This window comes from Alosa pseudoharengus, unplaced genomic scaffold (genome assembly GCF_046254945.1).
Source record: "Alosa pseudoharengus isolate Yale_2024_CS ecotype anadromous, Long Island Sound unplaced genomic scaffold, YU_APseudo_1.1 YU_APseudo_1.1_scf_15, whole genome shotgun sequence".
In the NCBI taxonomy this organism is placed as follows: Eukaryota; Metazoa; Chordata; class Actinopteri; order Clupeiformes; family Clupeidae; genus Alosa; species Alosa pseudoharengus.
Window position 1 is genome coordinate 20021637 of NW_027468620.1, and position 17813 is coordinate 20039449.

Genomic DNA, 17813 nt, shown 5'->3' on the forward strand with positions numbered 1-17813 from the left:
CGCATAAGGAAGGCTTGAGTGTAGCAGGCGCACTGATCCAGAACGACAGCCATAACACCTAACCTTCGGTCTCCCTCAGATACAGGCAGAGTGCACTGGTGGTGCTATTTTTAAAGTCAAGAAGTAAAACCGGTTTCCTTTCAGTATGACTAAGCTTTAACTCACAGAACAAATAGTGCACACTTAATGATGTCATCTTTTAGGGAGAGAGTACCCAGTAAATGATTTACAGAGATACAAAAATAATGGTAAGATCGTCAACATCGTCACCAGAAGGCACACGCAGAAATGATAATAGAGTCACATTAAAGGGCTCTGGGAAACTCTCCAAACAGTGAAAACTGCTGACAGCGTATGATGTAGTGGTTACTTCGCATCAAGATCATCATAAACAGATTTACAATGTGCTACTACAGGAATAATGATGCTATTGTTATACAGCAATTACCTCTATTCATATATCAACATATGATATGGATTATTTACAAAGAAATGATACTGAGGATGACGTCAGATTTTCCAGGTTTAGTGAGCCTAGAGTGTTTACATTGATGTTGTTTGCAAAGATCAGCAAATCGATCTACTGTAATGACAAACGTCAGAACAGAATTTATTTGCTTGTTTCCTAATGACGTTATGTAACTGAATGCATGTTGATCCTATGCATCAGCTTTTGATTTACAGCACAATGCACTTTGATCAGCATAGCAGCTGGTTGCAGACCTAACCAGTGATGGTGTTAAAGGGTGATCAGTTACCCTCTTGTCAAGTTGGAGGGATGACAAACAGCAATTGAGTGTCCTCCTCACTGCCTGCTGTCCATAGCCGTGTGATCAACGGCCCCTGGACAGCCAGCCAAAGCCACGCTGTATTGACATTAGCGTTAATTACATCAGTGTAGGTAGGTCTTAAGGTTGGGTAGGTCTGCCAATCTAGCAATGCTATAGTCCTCTTTGGACACATGAGAGATTCACTCAATTGCATGCATGCAAATACATGCACAGACACATCCCCAATCACATGAACTCATATGAATGCAATAGGCTTACATAGGGTGCAGATCCACATGAGGGAGCCACACACTAACACACATGCCCACACACACACACACACACACACACAACGCACACACACACACACACACTCACACACACACGCGCGCGCGCGCATGTGCGCGCTTAATGCATGGACAATCACATTTCAGCTTAATGTGTTCAAAGCCTGAGTCTGAGATCTGGAGATCCACTTGAAATCACTAGCAGACTGCACGCTTAGTTCATGTTTTATGGAGTCCTATGGAGTGGAGTGGACCGAGACAGACACAAATACAGACACAGACAGGGAGACCTTATCAATTGGAAAACACAACTGGAAAAAAGTCCTTTCAACAGGCATCCATGTGTTTTGGTAGCCTACAGATTATGAATAAAGATCACAGTTGTTTTCTCCAGTTAAGAGGAACTTCAGGTCTAAACAATTAAGGTTGGCTTTATTGGAGAAATCATTGTCTCATCTGGCATTACGACCTAGACACTAGTGACCCAAAACCCACTAACTTCCAGGTATGCATTTTCAGTAAACTACAGAGCAAGCAAGCTACAATCCCTAAACGCTAATTCAGCCTTGTTTTATGACATTGCAGTCATCCGTCCTCAGTGTCATCGCAGTAAAGCAGGGCAGCAGAGCATCGTAGGATCGCACGAAGTAGGCCGCAATGAAAAAATCTGACCAAACTGCTGGAGACAACCGTAATTCCTGGGCAGTGGCACCACCAGGTTGCGAGGCCATGGCTATTTACAGTCGTATGTCATTAGTGCCATCTACTGTTCCAGTACATAAGTGTTTGGGTAGTAGGTGACAGAGGCCTCTCAGTAAAATAAGTAAATAAGAACGGAGATGAAGCGCTAATTAATGCAGGTATAGGCTATAGGCCACATATGCCTATCATTGCAAGCCTAGCATGTAATCAAAGGCTTTTTCAGAGTTATCATGTACTCTTGTATAGGCCTATCATTTAAATTAGATAAAGGCCTAATAGTCATACGTCTGAGAACAAATATAAATGCACTGTAATTTTAATACAGTGTAGTTCTACATAGCCATACTCAATTTAAAACGGTGAATATAGCCTATACCACTTGTTTTGTTTTGCATATAAAATGAATAAATTGCTCTCGTCATAGATGAACGACCGGAAATTGTGTGTCTTCTTAAATTAAAAACTGAAAGGATATCAAGCAAACCATGCAAAAGTAGTCCTATATTCTCCCTTTATTCTTCATAAATTTGCAATGAAACGGCACTTGCGAGAATTTTGTAACGCAACAATCTATTGCTCACCATGACCCTTCTGCATTGCCGTAGTTTGACATTATTTTGCTCCACGTCGGCGGCAGCTGCGCAGAAGCTGTTTCACCTGTAAAAGATATGCGAATTGCTATTGAAAGCGTTCAGAGACTGGATGCTGGGCCCACAACAGAACAATAAAAAACCCTTGGAATAGCTTTGTCCTGTCTTGAAACATGTTTAAGAAACTGAAGCAAAAGATAAACGAGGAGCAATCTCCACCAAGGAATGCGCAGTCACCACAGCAGGCCCAGGTTAGTAGTAGTAGCTAAGTGGTAGCTGGGTCAGCTAACCCACATAGCGTTAGCTAGCTAATAAGCTGAACTCGTAGAGTTGAAGGGAGAGCTGTCCCATCAGCCAACCAGCTTATGTTTGCTAGCATTATGCTATAGTATTGCTATTAAACAGATCACCGATTCAGCTGTTGTGGCGATCCTGGCAATAATGTAAAGTTGTAAAAAACAGTAGCTTCTAGCATCTAACAACTCAACATTTGTCATCAGCGAATATGCACTCTTGTCAATAATTCGTTTTAATTTGCAAGATAATCACAAGATGATATCTTGGCTGTTATGTGACATTTAAAGTACACTTGGCTACACAGAATAATGGTATGATATCAGTACACCCTGATTCTCTTGTTTTGGTGAGCCACTCTCATGATAGTGTGATGACGACAACGTTGCTGTCTGTTATCTAGTAGTAAAACTAGGTGATCAATTGGAAATACTTGGCAAGTCAATGAGATCATAATGTTAGCTAGCCATACAGCTGGCTTGGACGTCACATCTCCGTAAATGTTGTTAGCTTGCCTGCCAAATTATTTTGACCATGCTATATAAGATCCCAGGTAATATGAACACTGATGGTGGTCACATGCAGAACGTGTGTTGAAAGAAGTGTCAAATGAAGTGTCAAATGAGGTTGTTTTGAGGGGTCACGTACTCGCTGAGTACTGAGTTTGTGTTTCAGATACACTTATCGTTGTATGAATAAAATCGAATAATATTGGTCTAGCAGCTAAGTTAACTGGTGGAAAACAGACAGACGACTGTTGTCATGAGGAGGCAAGGTTTTCATGGGGCATCCATGAGAAAACAACCAGAAGCAAAATAGAAATGTAGGCATTTCCTAACTGAATTCTCTCTGAAAGCCAGCAGGACGATATTAGAGACCATGCAAATCCTAGGAGCTGTGCATGGTCTCCGCCTATACCACAACATGTATGAAATTGTTGATTATTATAGTTTCTGAAAATGTGTCGGACCCAGGTGTCACTCAGCTGTCTTATAAACACTTCCCTCTACCTCCTTCCAGGTGAACACAGCAGAGAGGCGCAGTCTCCACCCCCTCTCGCACCATGATGCCCCGGCTTCTCCCAATGACAGAGAGGTAGGCTAAGTGCAGAGCAATGGGGCCCTTTGAGTTAAAGCTCTGATTGTGCTTGTGGGTCACCGCCACAGCTCCCACACATGCTGCAGAGACCCTGTCAGATTCTCAGGGACAGACAGTTCCCTTCAATTCTCCTCAGGGATCAACCGAAATACTCCATTGAATCACTCGCCTATATTTAGGGCCGTACAGCTGAGCTGACACGATTTGATGGCCGGGATGAGTTTGTAATGTGTTATTTTCCACAGTGAGGACGGCTGCATGTCAGTATTGTAACAACCAAGAATGGCTAAACTGAGACTGAGTTGTGGTCTTTCCAAACAAGCTGTTTCTTTGTTACCACCCCCTTTTATCCCCCTTCCCAGAAGTAATTAATCTGATTAAGATGAAGCATGACATAGGCAGCCCACACAGTGTTTTTTTCCGGGTGGATAGGCAGCCAAACAACTGTTGAGGATTTACTGTCTACAAGAGCAGACAGTAGAGGCTTTAATGTGCTTTTTAATTGCTGCATTACATTGGAAATGGACTTCAACTGAGAACACTTGGTATGTGACCTGAATTATAAAGTGCATTGAAATGGTGGAAGACATAGTTATCTCACCTAATCTTATTGCGAAAGGCTAATTTTCTTTTCTGAATGGGGAATATGTGAAGACTTTATATACAGACACTGAATAGGCTAAATATCCTTTCATTTTCTCTTCATGAAATAGCTAGGTCAACGCATGCTTTTTTATTGTCCCAGTGACTAAAGACATCTCTAGATGTGAAGAATTTGCAGTTACACTCTGCTCTGATATCCTGCCAGTTCTATAGTGATATTAGCATCTAACCATCATTCTCTATGGGCTGAGTAAGCAAAGGAATTCATTACAGTAATAGGTGTGTAATAACGATGATTGTGTTGGAAGAGGTAAGATAAAGCTGAGATTAGAGGGGAATTAGTATCATTGATTTGGCTTGACTGTCTCCTTCCCCTCTCAAGTTTAACCTCAGCCGATGAAATACACCAGCCTCAGTGATTCAGCCCTCGAAATCTGTCCAAAGTGTTCCCTCAGCTGTTGCTGGCTTGCGCAGGGTTGCTGCAAACATAGCAGCCAAGAAATGGTGGAACTGCTTGGTAAGCTGAGGTAGTGATTCCTCTACCGTCTTTAGTCTTCTGGTCATTTCTTTTTCTTCTTCTTCTTTTTCTTCTGAAAAGATTCATTTTCAGCTGTCAGAGTTTGATCTCTCATCACAACATTTCTGATCTGTTAAAGAATGAGCCTTTGCACCTTTGACTTCTCTTCCTTCTGATTGGCAACACTATCCCACACCAGAAAATCATATAGCCATTGAGTTCATGGTAATGGTTGAAAGGTAAACGTTTGGCCTTCTTGGTGAGGCAGGTTTTGAGAGGTCAAACTGTGTAAACGCCTTTCTCCTTGATATTGATTGGGTGTTTTCAGTAGCCTCTCTTCCTCTCTTCTGTGATTGGACCATCTCAGCGGACAGTGTCCGGCCAGCCACACCTCCATCCCCACCTGCTCTGCTCAGCTCTGTTTCACTCATGGTGTGTTTGTTTATTATTTTTTCTTTTCTTCTCATTGCTCTCTGTCTCCCTCTTTCCTCCCCGTCCCAAACCCCAACCCCCCCCCCCCCACCTCCTCCACCACCACCACAACCACCACAACCACCACCACCACCACCTCCACCTCGTGCCATTACACGCACTGACTGGGGGTGGGCAGCTGCTGGCCGGGATGATAGCAGAGCCTGCTTTTCTGTCTGAGTATACTATCTTTGCTCTGGACCACTCAAAACGACCCAAAACACCTCAGGGTGCCAGTGCGGTGAGTCCATCCTCACACCTCGCCCCCCATCCTCCGCCCTGTCCCCTTCCACTTCTCCTCCAAGTCCCCTCTCCCTCTAGCCATCCTCCCCTCCCTGCCCTGCCCCCCGTCCCCATCCCCTGCCCCCCTATGATGCCTTTGGGAGGTGAGGTAGAGAAGGCTTGCACCAGAGAAGTCCTGCTTGCTAACCTGCTGTCATGCACTCTCCCAATCTCTGTTTCTGTCTAACCACCCCTAATCCATCCATTCTCACCTGCTTCTAACTCAAAGGCATCTCACCTTTAATCCCTTGCATCTGATCCTCTGGAGTGACTAAACTATGGGATGGGAGCTCGTGTTTTGCCCTGCAGTTCTACCTGCTTCGACCTCTGAACTCTCGCTTTAGTGGGTTTGATATCCTGGCATCTGTAGGCCTGGATCTTCTACCCAAGTTCCTCAAGGTCTCCCTGAATTCCCCCCAGTCTCTCCCTAAACTTCCCTACCCAATACCAACCAGTCCGTATTACACCTGTATTCCTTACAACTCTGAGATAACTGTATGGTTTTTGGCTTTCCTTTCATTTATCCAAGCTTGCCTTTTAGTGAATCAGTCCGATTCCCTCCCATCCCTTATGTATCTTGTCTAGTGTGACAACATGGTAGAGCTAAGACCACTTTAGTTATGACTCATTTGTTTCCTTTTGCGAAATGGAATGTTGTGACCAAGCCAATGGTTTCTGCTGCTTTAAGAAAATGGGTGTGTTGCCATAATGCGCTTTTAAGTTTTGTGTTGTAGTCTGACTGACGGTAGTAGTGGGAGAGAGAAGATCATGTCTCGGCGATTAGCCTGCCATTGGCTGTCATGGTCCCACCCACATTTCCCACATCTCACTGGGAGGAGTTTGACGCCAATCAGGCGTGTCGTCATGTGATCACATGGATTACTGAGTCAAGACTGCTCTTCATATACTGTAGTGTCTGCTTAATGGATACTGAATGGATTCTGTAGTCTGTCTACTACTAGTCATAGCCTATCCAGTGAGAAGTTCATTTCTGTCGTAGAAATAGCAACTGGCATGTTAAGCATCAACAAATAGAGGGATCTGCCGGTGTTTACACTCTAAACACTCTCTAAATACTTGTGGATGTTGCAGGCATATCAGACATTTTTTGGCATGTAAACAGATTGCAAAATTTTACCTTTGTTTATTGACCTTCGCCTAAAAGTGGCCACATAATCCACTACATATCTAGCCTAGATACACTAGTCATTGCTAGAATCAGCGTAACACTGCACTCCAAGGACTTAAAGGGCCACACACACACACACACACACACTATCTTTCAAGACCTTGTCTATCTTTTTGGCCCTTTTTGTGCGAGTCCTTCCTGACTGTTGTGAACTCCACACACCCTGTGACTCTGGGAACTCTAGGGTGTTCCTTTTTTTTGGTTTGGGTCAAGTATCCCAGTTTGTGTACAGTTTACATATAAATACAGAGAACATGTCTGTCTCCTCCATATGGTGTTAAAAAAAAACAGGTTTAAGCGTCCACTAAACACATAGTCTGAGGTGTAATACTGGGCACTGCTTTCTTTCTGCCCCTGTTTGGCCCTGTGTCTTGTTAATCTAATGGCTTACTAATGTGGCTGAGTGACACACCCTACCAGTTCCTCTGCCCCTCCCTGCTCTCTATGCTGAGGTGCACAAACACTCCTCTGGTCCTCGTGCCTACCTGCATGCCACCACCACCAGGTCTCCTCACCTGCCACCCTGGAAGACAAAAGGGCATTTTGTGTGGATCCTCTTTGGCCTCACCCCAGCTGGGCTGCCACTGTGGGTCTACAGAGAGGTGCCCAGGTGTTTGGGTGGCCTGGTCAGGATGAGAGTCTGACCCTACGGAATCTTGTTGTTGGATAAGAAAACCACTCTGGGGTGGTAGGTGAACCCCTTCTGGACTTTGAAAATGTCACAACAGTACAGCTACAGATTTGATCAGAAGGTCAGTATGGATCTTGAATGATTATAGATGAGGAGAGGTAGTATTTGCTCAGAGTGTGTGTGTGTGTGTGTGTGTGTGTGTGTGTGTGCGCGTGTGCGCGCGTGTGTACACAGTAGGATCATGTTTGCATTCCACCGGCCCATTGCCCAGTAGCTCCGGGTAAGTGCGTGTCCAGACGCCCACAGTCTTGCTGAAGAAATTAGGTAGACTGTTACGACAAGACTTTCTTCAGCTACGTGGCATGACACAGTGGAAGCTGGAATCGGGGACTGGTAGGAACCAATACACTGTATCTGAATCCAGTAGTTATCCAGTAGCAGAAGAGGCCTATGGATATTCTGATAACTTATTAATATACATTTTCAGTTATGTTGTAGGTAGTGGTGGGGCATATGTTGATGTTTGATACTTTTGGTTCAATATGTATCTGTTTATTTTTTCCAGTTGTATATGGACTATGAACAAAAGTAAAGTGATGTATTATATAAATGTACCTAATGGTTTTCTTCAGAGACTTCTTACGCATCCACCTGCACTAAACCTCATCACACAGCCCTCTGTAGCCTTATCAGCTAGATCACAGTGCTAACTCTGACTACAAAGACCCACCAGTAATGCAGCACTAGCAAGGCTAACCAGGTGCGCGACTGTTTGTGACAAACCTCACGGCAACACCTTAGAGTCTGCGTCCTCCGTCGTAGCCGTTTTCATTTTAACCCCTGCTGTAGAGGTGCCGTGTGCGTGTTGTGTTTGGCGTCTTTAACCCCTTCTGTTCTGTTCCGAGTTGCATGAATGGAGGGAGGGGTGGGACATCCCTATGCCCACGCATTGCTCTTAGCAATACTAATATTGCTGACAGAGTAATCGGGTGCAGCACGTACTTTGTTTTTTTTTATTCCGGGTGGTGGGTGACTAACCGGCCCAGAAGGTGGCGCTATTGCCCCACATCCCTCACAGCGCTCCCGTTTGTTTGTGTGTAGAGTGGCGGCAGAGTTGCAGGCTCTCCCAGAGGCAGCATCAATGGAGATGGGAGCGCCTCTCCTCAGGCAAGTACAGCAGGAATCCGCGCTCCCTGGCTCTCAACCTTAGAATGTTTGTGTGATGTTTTATTTATGTTTATGGCCTCCTCTAAGTCAATGTCCATAGTGATAAGCACTGTAGTTGTTTTATATTTGATAAGAAATTAATGAACGAATGATACTGTTATAACTGTTATATGGAGCTGGTTTCGTTATTAATAGTGTAAGTATGTAGGTAAATACTGTATGTAACTTTTCTAATGTTATTTTTGTTGTTATTGTTTGTGTATTGTAGCGTGATGAGCCGCAGTCCCTGGCTCAGAAGCTGCAGCAGCGGGTCTCCTCGGTGGAGTCTTTGTTGCGCGGCGCCAGCCCATCCGTCCAGGGCCTCTTCCGCGCCGGCTCCCGCGACAGCCTAGTGCGCAGCTCCTCGCGCGAATCCCTCACGCCTCTCAGCGAGGGCGACCCACCGTCCGCGCCCTCCTACGACCCACCGTCCGACATCGAGAGCGAGGCCGAGGACGGCCCAGGTCCAGGCCTCGGCAACATGGACGCCCTGCCCAAGGCGGACCTGCTGCACCGGCTGCAGCGCGTGGAGAAGAGCCTGGCCAACTACAGGGGGAAGTACTCCGAGGTGAGCCCTACCCCGTGGAGTTAATGGCGGCAGCAGCAGCCAAATACTTCTCAGACTGGTCTCATGTTATCAGCTTACAAAGGCAGTCCAAATCGGGATTTATAAGGTATTATGGGATTGAAGTGATCTGACACCGGAGCTTTGTTGAAGGATGTCGGCAGAAAGTCTTGCAGCGGAGCAGCTGACTTATCTTTTTTCTGAGCACTTTACTAGTCGAAGCCTTGGTCTGTTATCACAATGCAGCCTAGTGATAAAAACATGCCAATTGTTTGGGGCTTTGTCCTTATCTAGATTTTCCGTGTCATTACGAACTTTAATCGTAGACCAGCGCATAAGAAAGATGGTTTCAGTTTGCTTGTCTGTAGAACTGCAGCACATTCGGGCAACTTACACTGCAAAGAGAATTATGCGCAGCACATCATTTTATTTAATTTTTTAAAAAGAGTTTAAGAACATTTTAAAAGAAACATTTTTTGTTTTGTGTATCTTTTCCTGCCACTTCCTCCTCTCTCTCTCTCTTTCTCTCTCTCTTTCTCTCTCTCTGCCTCTTACTCTGTTTTTTTCTCAGCTGGTCATTGCCTACAGAACTGTGCAGAGAGATAAGGAGAAGACACAGGTAATTTCCCCAGAGACACACTGACACTCACTGACAGTAATATAATGCACACATGCCAGGCACTCTCCATCCAAAATGCTCCTGAGTGCGCCAATTGTGGAACTGCGTTCAAGATGGAAAGCGCTTTCTCACGGAGATCAACAGATGTCTCCCGACCCAGCCCTCCTCCCTTGCTGCCTCCTGCCTCGGGGAAGAAGTGCGCTGTGCTCTGTTTACCAATGTATTATTCATGCACCCAATTTCATTTCCTCCCCTCTCCTCGCAGGCCATTCTCAGTCAGAGTCAGGACAAGGCACTGCGGCGGATCGGCGAGCTGAGAGAGGTAACTAAGGGTGAACCGTTTGAGCTCCATCCCTCCAGTGTCGCCCTCCTCACCTCATTAACAGAACGACAGGACCACTCACACTGCCTGTCTGTTGCTATGGATCTGGTCTCGCTCTATTGAGTGGACTACCGCTCTGACTGAGTGGGCTGTGGTGGGCTGTGTAGTTGTCTTTTGTAGTTTAATGCTAATTTCCTAAGTATACCTAAGTTGAGGAGCTCTATTTTATTAAGCTAAAAATACCACTGATATCTGGCTGATTCATGTATTTTTCATGAATGCTGTCTCTGTGTGGTTAGTTCACTTTAATGATTTTACACTGCAGCTCTTTAAGAATCTGCAGTCTGCAGTCTAACATTAACTTTACATGAACTTAGTATATGCCCACTGCCAGTTCTGGAACATAAGTTAAAGAACGGTCCCAATATACTTGAATATGGAGATAAGGTTGAAAGCCCTCATTAAGCCAAGGCTATTATAGTGCTTTTTCACAGCATGCACCCAGTGGCTGGTCCATGAAGGGCGCTTCTTCAGCCTCAGTGTAGAAGTAGAGCTGGATGATCCCATGTAAGGGGCATTTGGTTTTTTAACTATTGGGGATTATGGTTCAGAGCTCCAGTGAAAGTTCACCGAGTGCCCAGTCTGCCCACTCTGGGCATTACATGGTAGTTCTGTGCCAGACAACTTCCCTTTGCAAGCAGAGCCTAGCTAGACACTACACTGCCTGGTAGAGAAGGCCATGGTTAGGGCTGAGTTCTGAACACCTTTCACCAGCCCTCACCCACTCTAACATGCTCTTACCTGCCCCTGCTTGCCCCCCTCACTTGCTGTAACATGCTGTTACCTGCCCCTAACCTGCCCTCTGCATGCCCACACCTGCCCTAACCTGCCCTCTCCCTCCTTACCTGCCTGTACCTGTCTCTGCGTGCCATGACCTGCGCCGTGTCCCCCAGGAGCTGCAGATGGACCAGCAGGCCAAGAAGCACCTGCAGGAGGAGTTTGACGCTGTGCTGGAGGAGAAGGATCAGATGATCACAGTGCTTCAGACACAGGTACGCCTGTTTGAGTGTCTGTGTGTTTACGTTTGTGTATATAAGTCAGTGGCTGAACTAATGTGTTTGTTTGTGTGTGCCTTGAAGCATGGAAATGTCTAATGTGTAGTAGATTGTATCACTAGGGGTAGGTCCATCAGGCTTGAAGTTGAGCTACGCTGCCTCTCTCGTGTGTGGGCATGGGCCAGCATGTGTGTGTGGCTCGGCTCATCCCACTGTTTAATGACGATGGGGCACCTATGCCGCTGACGCCCGTTAACATGCTGTGGCGCTGCGGCGTGCTCTCAGGTGGCTCTGATGAAGAAGCGACTGCACGGCGTCCCGGGGCTGGGCGTCCCGGCGGAGGGGGAGGTGGCCAAGGTGACCGCGGAAACCACGGAGACGGCCTCGGCTCCCCAGAGCCCCACCAGGGAGCTGAACGCCGAGCCGCCCAGCGAGGGTGGGTAGACTCGCTCTTCCGTGAACCTCACAGCGCTTCACATAGCAAGCCACCCTTACGCAACACAGCAGGGCCACAGACACCTCTCAGGGCTTATTTACCTTCTCACCAACTCCCCGTATGCACTTCAGTGAAGATCTTTCCTCAACATACAGCATTGGCTTAGTTAATTAGTAATCGCTTAAAGCGATGGTTCTGCTTTCCAAGGGAAAACAGGTTCTGGGAGGGTGTTTGGCTCGGGGTCATGGTGCAAAGGACCCTAGGGTGAAATTACTCCGAACCATAGCTTTAATTGAATGAAAAGTGAGAGAGAAAAGTAGAGAAGGCATTTTTCTTAACCGCTAATTTAACATGCTAATGGACAGACTTGGGGTCACATTGGCTGTCAAATCTATACTTTCTGCATAAATACTTGTGTGCAGTAAACAGGCACTTCATGATAATGTAACCATTAGACTAAAGTCACTTCACTTTCACTACTCATACTCTGGATTGATTTAATTTATATTTTAGTTACTTGGCTTAGTTTTCCAAGGCACTTGCCTAGAAAGAAAATGTCATAACAAACTATGTCTGTGTGTGTGCTTGTGTGCGTGTGCGTGTGCGTGTACGTGTGCGTGCATGTGTGTGTGCGTGTGCATCTCTGTCCTCCCTGTGTGTCCAGCAGAGGGCAGTGTGGAGCCAGGGAAGGAGGTGGAGGTGCTGCAGCAGCGTGTGAAGCGCCAGGAGACCCTGCTGCAGCGCTGCAAGGACCTGCTCCGCACCCACAAGGAGCGCAGCGCACAGCTGGCCAGCGAGAACGAGGCCCTGCAGCAGCAGCTTCAGGAGAGGCTGCAGGAGTTGGAGAAGATGAAGGTACTCACACACACACACTGCTTTACAGATACACTCACACACATACGTTTAAAGGTGGAGAAGATGAAGGTACATTCCTACACACACAGACACACACACACACACACACACACACACACACACACACACATGAAGGTGGGGTCTATGTAGTTGTCTGTTCAGTGTCCTCTAAAACCTCATTCACACCTTGGTCAATTGTAGTTGTTCAGCCTCACTTTCATTTACCTGTTTCATTTAAATAAGCAAAACTGTCATGATTAGATCCCCTCACATGGCTTGACCAGTAATCTTCTGGTCAGTTGTCTATAGCGTGTTGATTTTTATACATCCATGGTTTGCTTTGCCAAAAGTAGACGTCTGAGTTGTAGTTATGAAAACATCTGCTTTTCCAGACGTGATGGTCTGACTAGTAATTTGATTTCTCGGACACCATTTTGAGAGGGGTCAACAGGTCTCAATAGGCACTGACTCACTTTTATGAGTCAAAAAAGATCACCCCCAGCATTGCATGAAAAAGGACTTTATATAAATGCATCTGGGTTTCAAACTCGATAACCATAGTGTAAAGGTATTTGCCAATTAACCATTTGAATTTTGAAATATTTGATGGCTGTCCAGTCTGTAAGATGACTAAAAACTGTCCCTGCTGTCAAGCTAATGACATTAAATCCTGCATCATTCAGGAGAGTCACCCAGAAACTGAATCCACATAGCTGTCTGTTACACCAAGGCTCTTCTAATGTTATTATGCCTGGCTGTGAATCGGTTCTCTCAGTCTACAAAGGGCTGCCAGTAAAGCAGGACGTCAGAAACCCGGCCAGAGATAACAGCAGCAGAGCCTCCGTTGACACTGTCTGCATGTGTGTGTTTGTGTGTGTCCCTGGTCCCTGCTCGTGTGTGTTTGAATTCCTGTCTCCATAGGTTGGTGTGTGTGGAGAGAGAGAGGGGGGGGGGGGAGATTGTGAGTGTAGGTCAGGGTGGGAACACTTCCCCTAGACTGGCTGGGAAAGCATGCTGAGAAGTGACAGCGGAGGTCAAAGGTCAACTACTGACCCGCTCCTCTCGGCGGCACCCTGGCTTCCTGGAGCCTCCGAACCACACACACACACTGCAGTACCACAAACACACATCTGGATGTGGATGTCCTGGCCTCACCACACATTTATCAATTCTGCAGGGCTGTTTTCCACAGATATAGACTTTCACTTTCATCGTGCGACCACAAGGGAATACTGTGAACCCGAGGAGAGGACGGTTCACCTGTTGGCTATCGGCCTCTTCTGCCACTCTCTGGGAGGGCACTGGTCTCTCAAACAAGGCCCCCTCCCTTTCTGTGACCTGATCCCTTCATGCCTATTTCATATTGTTTCATGGATTGTTTTCAGAGTGTAGGATTCATGCTGGTCCGGTCACTTCCGCCAACACGCGGCGCAACCTACAGAGCCGGTTGTAGATAGTGGAGTCATTCTGGAATGCGGATGCGGTGGCTTGTAGTTGTGGCTAGCCAAGGCGTAAGCTTCCAGCGGTGCCAACAGACCTGGGCTGTAATTGAGGTTTGTTTGTTGGCTCACTCTGGTCAGCGGCTAGACCCAAGCGGTCGCGATGGGCTCCGCCCGTAGGCTCCAGGGGTGGCAGGAGGAGGCAGAGCCTAAAGCCCAGCGCACTAGCATGTCTCACTCACTCCCAACTCTCATCTATGAATGTGTGACTGTGAGAGAGATATCATTACCATTGCCACTGCCATGCTTGCTCAGCTCTGTATATTTTGACATTGTGGAAAACACAAGGATTGTGGCTTTAGAACATACGTTTTTTTTCTACAAAATTTGACAATTTGTAAACTTTACATAAGCAAGAATTCAAAAAGAGTTCAACAATCATTGAGTAACCAAGAGAGGAACATATAAGACTTGTAGTTTACAAGAAGTTGCAGGAGTATGGGATGGAGAGGATCTGGGAAGCATGTTTACATTTCTTCGGACAGTACATGGCCTTGTGACCATGCAGTGGTGATATTTGTTACCGCTGGGCAGTACATCTAGAATCATCTTCTAGAAACACTCTTCTTAGCTGCCAGCTGTTTGCAGAATGGCTCATCTTTTTTTCCCCATTCATTCCCCTTCGCACACATCTCTCACATATTACTCACACAAGAATGACTTGTGGAATTTGAGTGGAACAGCACTCAAAATGTCACCCAAAAGCTTTTAATGTGTGGACAACTTCCTTATGCCTGGCATTTTTGGACAGTTAGAGTTGGTAAGACAGAGTTAATGTTTTCGCAGCATGTTTCATATTTCAACACCTTATTTCTATATTTTGCTCTGCTCCTTTATTCTCCTTTTCTCCCTAGTCCTGACGGACTGTCTTTTGTGAAGTGGAAAGATATGGAAGTTACAAATGGGTGTTGGAAAGTTTGTGCCTAAGGAGATTTATGCTTACCACATGAATCCTCTTGTCTACGGCTGAGCAGACAAGCGAGCTGACCACAACTCTGTCTGTGTGCATGTGTGTGTCTGATTCCTGTAGGAACTTCACACAACCGAGAAGACGAAGCTGATCACGCAGCTGCGAGACGCCAAGAACCTCATAGAGCAGCTGGAGCAGGACAAGGTGTGTGTGTGTGTGTGTGTGTGTGTGTGTGTGTGTGTGTGTGTGTGTGTGTATGTGTAGGGGGCTGGGGAAAGAGAGGAGAGACGTTAAGGGAATTCAGTGGATTTCAAGGCTCAGACCTCGGCTTCAGTCATTTGGCATTTGCAGTCTGATTCAGTTTGGCACGTTATGTCACCTCAACTGCTCTTTTCAGAAAAGTCTATCTTCTCTGACCAAATGCATGTCTGTACCTTAAAACAGCCATAAAGTCAGTGAGCTTAGGAATTATTTTCTACCTACTGAGTCTAAAAGGAGAAGACGTCAGATGTGATTACTGCCTGTTACAGTAGATATTTGATAGGGTTTGCATTATTGGCCCCTTTAGATGCTTTCTGCTTCCATTCTAGACAGATAATTCAAAATGACAGCTTATGACTTTATCCTCAGGGCACCATCACCCAAAAAGAGCCCCTGTTTTTAACATTTGCAAGAGATTTTTCTACCCCCCCCCTCTCTCTTCCCCCCTTCTATTCAGAGTTATTTGTGTCACCCTTCAAGTGGCCTGTTGCCACAGTGAAATATAACCAGGCTTACAGACTAGCAGCAAGTAGTTGCCTTAAATCCTCCAGCTCTTCCAGGTCTCTGTGCTTAACCACTGACCCCTGCTTGGCTGGATAGAGGCTGGTGGCTGAGGAAGGTCAGTCTGAGGAATGCAGGAGGGAAGACAAACCGGTCAGAAGCACTTACGCTTACCAGAGGGGTGATGAAGGCCCAGAAAACAGCTACAGTAGGAACCGGAGAACAAATCCCTCAGCCAGATTACATGTTTAGGCCTTAAAAGTTGTTTCCGCGGAACGATTTGTTTTCCTTGTCTGTCGGAGTCAGATTAGCTGCCATGAGATGTATTGGCGGAGGAGAGGGAAGATGGGTCCATGACTTCTAATCTTGTTTTAGCAGTGAGTTCATGGACCAGCAGCGGAAATGGCTTTCTGAGCATTACATACACACAGAATTGGATTATGTTTACATGGTCACCCACTAAAAAATCCCTGCGGGACGGCAGAAATTTTTGCAATGCCCTGACATTAGCTGACGATATCCCAAATCTGATTGATTGCTAGTAAATAGTTCCAGCCTCTCCGCCATGCAAACACAACAGGACATTACAGCTCGTCCAGTGTCTGGAATGAAAGCTGACGTGTCCCCAAAACGACCACAAATGGCCTAAAAAGTGATGAGGTAGACAAAGTAAATTGGAAACATCTTGTCATCCTGCAGTGAAATGCAGACAGTTGGGCACTGGTAAACAGGACAGACATTTTGACCCTCAAGGCCTCATCAGAACACTGGAATTTTGACTCCTACGCAATAACCATGTTGGGGTCCCACTCGGGGTGCAGAGTCGTTTTCTACATTTTCACTGCCTTTTAAGGCCACAAATTTAGGTCATTAGTTCATGTCCTTTGGACAGACATTTGCAGAGAATGCGCGCTCGGAGAGACTGCTGGAAAGCAATGGCTGAATGCCCAATTGGAAGTGTGCTGGTGAAAGGCTGTGTGTCTGACATGACGGTGTGTTTGTCTTGGCCTGTGTGTGTGTGTGGACGTGTGTGTGTGTGTGTGTTTACGTGTGTGTGTGTGTGTGTGTAGGGCATGGTGATTGCGGAGACCAAGCGCCAGATGCACGAGACGCTGGAGATGAAGGAGGAGGAGATCGCCCAGCTGAGGGCGCGTGTCCAGCAGGCCGTGGCCCAGAAGGAGGAGCTGCAGGAGCTGAAAGAGAAGAACGAGAAAGCAGGTGGGGAGGGACGGCCCACGGGTGTCAGCTTTTATCTCCTCAATATTATCTTCACCTTTCTGCACCCATAACAACTTCCAACACCTACTCTTCCCCTCCTCCTATAAGAGCGGGGAATCTGTCTGGCACTGTCCGCCTTTGTTCTGTCTGTCAGATCTGGTGTTTCAGCTCTGGCTGCGATGTTTGAAGTACTGCTTCCGATAAAGACAAGAAAGTGTGCTTTGATTTTTAAGCCCAATTTGCTCAGCTACTGAGATGAGGTTCACTGATGTTCTTTTTCTAATTTGACACAACTTGCCCATCAGCATTTTGTGTTGCGCGCGTGTGTTGTGATTTTCTCTGTGTGTCTGTGTCTCTTCTTTTATCTTTGCCCGTGTCTCTCTCCCCGTTTGTCGTGCGTGCGTGCGTGCGTGCGTGCGTGCGTGCGTGCGTCTCCTACAGGCTTTGAGGAGCTGGAGCGCACCCTGGGCATGGCGCAGCGGACGGAGGAGGCGCGGCGGCAGCTGCAGGTGCAGATGGAGGAGCGGGTCAAGGAGGTGGAGAAGGCCAGCGAGGAGGAGCGCAGGAGCCTCCAGCAGGAGCTCACGCGCGTCAAACAGGAGGTGGTGAACATCATGAAGGTGAGGAGGAGTCCCCCACACACACTCCTTAACACACAAGGGGCACTGTCTGTGCTTATTGGGTTGTGTGTGTCTGTATATTGTCTTATGTGCTATTGCTATTTTCTTTATCTCTCGATTCTACCTATTATTTTGCATAAAGCACTTAAACACACATAATCATAGCTAATTGAACACACCTCCCTGCTCCCACATTCTGGGTGAGGATGAGCCTCAGCTTTGAGCTTCAGCTGAGTTTGCGCATGTCAAAATAGGAGGTGTTCCACATCATGAGGACGAGGAAAAGCCCTAACCATCAACCAGCTGACCTGC

The 17813-nt window shown here is 46.5% G+C and overlaps 1 protein-coding gene across 3 annotated transcripts in view; it reads left to right on the forward strand.

Annotated features, from left to right (window-relative positions):
* The first annotated feature begins 2393 nt into the window (after nt 1-2393).
* Nucleotides 2394-17813, forward strand: part of golga4 (golgin A4) — a 34410-nt gene continuing 18990 nt past the window's right edge. The window contains exons 1-12 of one of the 3 annotated variants that reach the window (XM_076285808.1): nt 2394-2600; nt 3664-3738; nt 8536-8601; nt 8870-9208; nt 9777-9824; nt 10090-10146; nt 11100-11198; nt 11487-11637; nt 12305-12492; nt 15022-15105; nt 16734-16881; nt 17323-17501. In XM_076285808.1, the coding sequence (XP_076141923.1) occupies nt 2523-2600; nt 3664-3738; nt 8536-8601; nt 8870-9208; nt 9777-9824; nt 10090-10146; nt 11100-11198; nt 11487-11637; nt 12305-12492; nt 15022-15105; nt 16734-16881; nt 17323-17501 (1512 nt within the window). In that variant the 5' untranslated portion in view covers nt 2394-2522. Of the gene's footprint in view, nt 2601-3663; nt 3739-5405; nt 5574-8535; nt 8602-8869; nt 9209-9776; nt 9825-10089; nt 10147-11099; nt 11199-11486; nt 11638-12304; nt 12493-12554; nt 12562-15021; nt 15106-16733; nt 16882-17322; nt 17502-17813 lie in introns of those variants that run through there. The other 2 variants (XM_076285809.1, XM_076285810.1) reach the window with 2 other exon arrangements.